The sequence below is a fragment of the Mixophyes fleayi genome, chromosome 1 (genome assembly GCF_038048845.1).
Source record: "Mixophyes fleayi isolate aMixFle1 chromosome 1, aMixFle1.hap1, whole genome shotgun sequence".
Classification (NCBI taxonomy): domain Eukaryota; kingdom Metazoa; phylum Chordata; class Amphibia; order Anura; family Limnodynastidae; genus Mixophyes; species Mixophyes fleayi.
In genome coordinates, this window is record NC_134402.1 from 315,259,696 (window position 1) to 315,265,377 (window position 5,682).

Below are 5,682 nucleotides of genomic sequence, written 5' to 3' on the forward strand. Positions count from 1 at the left end.
ACACAGTAATAAAGTAAGACTGGGTATTAACAAACAGACACTGAGGTGCAGGCTCACAAGTTTACAATCTATAGTTAAATAGGAATTTGGTATATAAGGTTAGTATTAGATATTCAGTAAGGCAAAAAAGTGAGTAACTTTTCTTCTGGGCAAAAAAAACATGTTACAATGCAAGGGGTGCAAATTAGTTTATTATTTTGCACATAAGTTAAACACTGGCTGATTTTTCATGTAAGACACAAATACTTGATAGTTTTATTTTTACACTGAAATTTAAAGTTGATCTAGGACATGCTCTACCCTAATTATAAATCTGTCCTCACATTTTGAATATACTTCCCCCTCCAATGCAACATGGTTTTGCTAAGGTGCAAAGTTACTCATTTTGTTTTGCTTTCCTTTCCTTAATGAAACAGGTCCAATATGCCTATAATGTTGGAACCTTTTTGTCCTTTTTCTGTTGTATACAATGGCTGCCACCATCTAGATTTAGCCTTGTCAGAGTACTGTGTCTAAGGGCTAGATTTACTAAACTGCGGGTTTGGAAAAGTGGAGACACCAACCAGATTCTAGCTTTCATTTAGTTAGTGTATTCTACAAAATGACAGCTAGAATCTGATTGATTGCTATAGGTAACATCTTCACTTTTTCAAACCCACAGTTTAGTAAATATACCCCTCAGTGTTAATTTGATCTTAGGGCTAGAATTAGCACAAAGTGTGCAAATGTGTGAGCTAATTCCACTGCCAAAAAATCACCATAAAAACCCTGTTCTCTGTCTTGCAACCATTCCAGTCTTATTTTTCTTTACTGTTGTAAGCTTATGCAATCTATTCGTCACTAAAAAGGTGTATGCAGACAAAATAATGAGGATTACAACATTCTCTGAAATTTCTGCATTGCTTCTATATTAATAAAGAACATTGTTGGAATCTTTTTTTTTTTCAGAGAACACGTTTAAGAATTTGACAGTGCCATATTTCTGATATTTTAATCTACTGAGACCTGTGTGGTTATCTCTGATGCTTCCAATATTTATTCTGGCTTCCATGGTTATATTGGGCACCAGCACAGTAATAGGGGTGTTCACCAACACTCTCATTATTGCTGTGAACATCATAGACAAAGTGAAGGGTAAGGCTCTCAGCTCCTCTGACCTCATATTGGTTACGATGAGTATGTCCAATGTTTTATTTCAGTTCATAATGCTGGCTAATGATTTCCTGAGCTTCCTGGAGAGTGATCTCTATTTCTCTGATGAGATCTATACGCTATTCACTGTCATGTTAAACCTTCCCATCTACTCCAGCTTCTGGTTCACTGTTTGCCTCTCCATCAACTACTGTTTGCAGATTGTCATATTCACCAATCCACTTCTAATCCAAATGAAGTTTACAGTCTCCCAGTTGGTTCCACTGCTTCTTATGGCCTCTGTTCTCATGGCAATGGCTACTGGCATTCCCGCTGCCTGGAATTTGTACAGAGATCCTGGAAATTTAAATACGTCAAGTAATCAGAGTGTGGAATTCTCAGTTCCTAAATTGAATGTTGCATATCTGCTCCCTTGTAATCTTCTCAGCTGTTCTCTTCCTTTAATCCTAGTAGGAATCGCAGATGGAGTGATCATCAACTCCCTAGTGACTCACAATTCAGACAGAAATGCAAATGGAGAGCTCAGCCCACGAGCACACGGACGGATGCGGGCAGCTAGGACAATAAGTTGCCTTCTTATCCTATACATATCCTTCTATATATCAGAAATTCTAATGTTTATAGATGCCTTCCCTCCCAGCAGTCCTGGCTTCTGTATTTGTTTAATAGTAATTTATATTTATTCTCCTGCACAGTCTATTGTTCTTATTTTTGGAAGCCCTAAACTGAAACAAGTCTATTGCAATTTATTCAGTGGTGTACATGGTTTTAAAAAAGAAAAAACCAAAAAATCAACTGTCTTATTCATCAAGTGCAACCTTTAAAAAAAAAAGTGCACTTGCCAGCAGATTGAATGTGTATGAAAGACTGATAAAAATAAAAATTACTAATTACTAATCATTTTAAAATGTCAATATTTACCAGCTTTCCTTTGTAAAACTAACCACTTTCCTATTAATTACTCATGAGATAGTGGCCATAAACTGTCTCATGTGGTGCCAACCCTTAATTAGAAAGGTTTTCCATATACAGCTCCTTCCCATGTGTAAGTTTTCCAGGCAGCAGCAACTGGATCATTTAAAGTTGGTGGAGCAACCTTACAGGAACCATAGATGTTGGACCTTCCCTGTTCTACTAGCCTTGTCCAAGGGTGAATCGCACATGTTCCTTGACTTGATGGACTTTTCAATGATGCAAATTTGATTCTCCATTTGTCTAAAAAGTGTCCTCAGCCTTGCTAATGTCATCTGGTTAATTATCATGATTTATAATGGCATGTAAGAGGAGAAGGCAAAGTCAACTTGGGCATGTACTGTATAAAAGGTGCAATAAATGGACACAACATTTCTAAAGAAAAAATCAGTGGGTTTAGAAATATTGCAAATGGTTAAACCAAAGGTGTTGTTAAATGAAATATATAATTGGCATTTGAACCTTTTTGATGCAAGTTGTAAATAATCTTACTCAAAAGCTAAACTATGCTACAAATACTCCTTTCTGTTGTAATCTGGTAAAAGTAAACATAACTTTAAAGATAATGAAGCCTATTTAAATGTAAAGATTATTTGTTTAAATCAGGTTAAATATATGTTTTTCAATCTTTACATGAACATATGTCCATTAATTATTACAATTATTATTATTTTCTTTTTATTTGCTTTATTCCTAATCCAGAATAATAGGTTTTCACTTTACGGAGAGACCATGGTTTCTTTAATTTATTGAAATCCATATCAGTAACACAGTAAAGTTTCGACTAACATCCAGTTTTCTCGAATTCTGAATCTGTAATGATGGGACATTATGCTCTTTGTGTAAATCTGGTCTTAAATAAAAAAAATTAGACAGCGCTGAAAAATGATTCCAGAGTAGTGAATCTCCCTCGATAATTTATCTGAGTGATAAGTTAAATAACTATCCAGGGCAATATGGAGTACAGTACAACGTTTTAATACACAATAAAAATCACATTCTTCAATATCAAAAAGGTATATAAAACTTCAGAAATGAACAGTAAAGAGATGTATACATTAATTGGAAACCATTATTCGTTACACTAAGTGCAACGCCAATAGAACTATAGGTTGTAAGGACCATCGATCATATTAACAATTGACCACTAGTGAAAACCGTGATGGTCAGTAATAGATGTAAAATGAATCTCTTTGAATTTATAGGCATAGACAGATCTTAGCTAGTTCCCATTTCCAGAGAAAAGCGTTTGGAATATCATAATTCTACTGTAGATATTTGAGATTAATATATTAACTCCTCCACAAGACAAATAACTTTCCAGATAAAATACATTTGATAGCCGCAGATAAAGCAAATGTAATGAACGGAGCTTAGGGGATATTTCTAGAGGTTCAGTCAAGTATGTAATGTAGCAGGAGAAACCCCCCGCAGTTACTCCGATATCTCTCCTCCAGATAGCTGACACTTTGTGTCTAATGAGGTATACACGTAGCCATCCAAACAAATAAAACTACTGAAGCCACGGAGATTTGCCAGTAATTGAGATGGATCGGGAGAAATTAGCAAAATATGCACTCACAGTCTCTCTGATGTTGCTCCACACAGACCACAAACTCACGCTGGCTCTCCGCTGGCTCTCCGATTCACGTTTGGCTATAATGAGCTCCTAATGATGTTGCAGGTGCGCACCTGTGTAGATTCCATGTAACAGAAAACCGGCTGACAAGAGTTCCTGTTGTAGCTAGTCTAATCCGTTCGGAAGACAGTAAATAGGTGTAAAATAGGTGTAGAATCAGATGAATTGTAGGCAACGCGTTTCGTCCACCACCTGTGGACTTTCTCAAGCCTCTTAAACTTCCATGTCTCTGATTCCTTAAATGCATCTCTGATTCCGATCTCATTGGATATCACACATTCATTGCCTAATTAGGCTTAATGGTAATGGTACATTCAATAATACAGTGAGACCATACATGTGCATATATAATATAAAATAAAATAAAATAGTACCAATTCTCATACGCTTCTTTTAACAGTGCCAATCGTTAAATTCAATCGTCTCATTGAGGCCTTCAGGATACATAGTTTGCAATCTGAAAATCCACATAGCCTCACTCCGGCACAGTTTGCTATATCTATCACCCCCCCTAAAAATACACTCTATTTTCTCTAATCCTATAAGGGTGATATGAGATGGATCACTGTTATGCTTCTCAGATCTTCTAATCTCAAAAATAGAAAAGAAAGATAAAAGGAGAGTTTGGGGACAGAATAATTCATTATGTTTTGTCTCAAAATTTAATAGTAAATCCATGACTATCAAGAAGATTATCGGGGATAATTTCAGGTTTCTAAAGCAAGATAATATCCTGCGGGCCTTGATAGGAGAGAGACCTAATATTGTATTTAAAAAGAATCGTAATTTAAAGAATTTTTTGGCTCCTAGTTTCTTTAAACCTGAAATGAAGTTAAACATAGAACCATCTTGTATACCATCAAAACCTGGAGGTTGCTTCAGGTGTAATAAGAAAGTTTGCCTTACGTGCAAATATATTGTCAATGGGGCAAAAGAAGTTATATCCACCACTAACAAGACAGAATATAAAATCACACAATTTATTAACTGTGAAACAGTTTATGTGGTTTACGTGTTGAAGTGCCTGTGTGGTCTTCAATACGTGGGAAGGACCACTCGCCCATTAAAAAATAGATTTAGAGAGCATCGTTTAAATATCATTAAAGGAGTTTTGACACATGGGGTTTCCAAACACTTCGCTGAGAAGCATAACAGTGATCCATCCCATATCACCCTTATAGGATTAGAGAAAATAGAGTGTACTTTTAGGGGGGGTGATAGATATAGCAAACTGTGCCGGAGTGAGGCTATGTGGATTTTCAGATTGCAAACTATGTATCCTGAAGGCCTCAATGAGACGATTGAATTTAACGATTGGCACTGTTAAAAGAAGCGTATGAGAAGTGGTACTATTTTATTTTATTTTATATTATATATGCACATGTATGGTCTCACTGTATTATTGAATGTATTTTTTAGGTATTTATCCTAATATCCAGGGCAATAGAAAATGATGCAGAATTCCCTCATGAGTTATTTATTTATTTGTTTTTTATGTATTATTTTTTTATGTATTATTCCTTTGGATATATATGTGCATGTTGTGTTTATATATATATATATATATATATATATATATATATATATATATAGTTTATTATAGAAAGAGATGAAAAGATAAAAACTCTATATAAATATAAAATACAAAATACAAAAAATACAAACAAAAAATAAACAACAAAAAAGAATAGAGATTACTTCATGATACTCACCGAAGGGGAGTGCTACCATTAAGCCTAATTAGGCAATGAATGTGTGATATCCAATGAGATCGGAATCAGAGATGCATTTAAGGAATCAGAGACATGGAAGTTTAAGAGGCTTGAGAAAGTCCACAGGTGGTGGACGAAACGCGTTGCCTACAATTCATCTGATTCTACACCTATTTTACACCTATTTACTGTCTTCCAAACGGATTA

The 5,682-nt window shown here is 35.2% G+C and overlaps 1 protein-coding gene across 1 annotated transcript; it reads left to right on the top strand.

Moving 5' to 3' along the window:
- The first annotated feature begins 1,022 nt into the window (after positions 1-1,022).
- Positions 1,023-1,976, top strand: LOC142108806 (taste receptor type 2 member 40-like). Its single transcript, XM_075192685.1, has one exon. It carries the CDS (start codon positions 1,023-1,025, stop codon positions 1,974-1,976), a length of 954 nt encoding a protein of 317 aa, XP_075048786.1.
- The last annotated feature ends 3,706 nt before the right edge of the window (positions 1,977-5,682 follow it).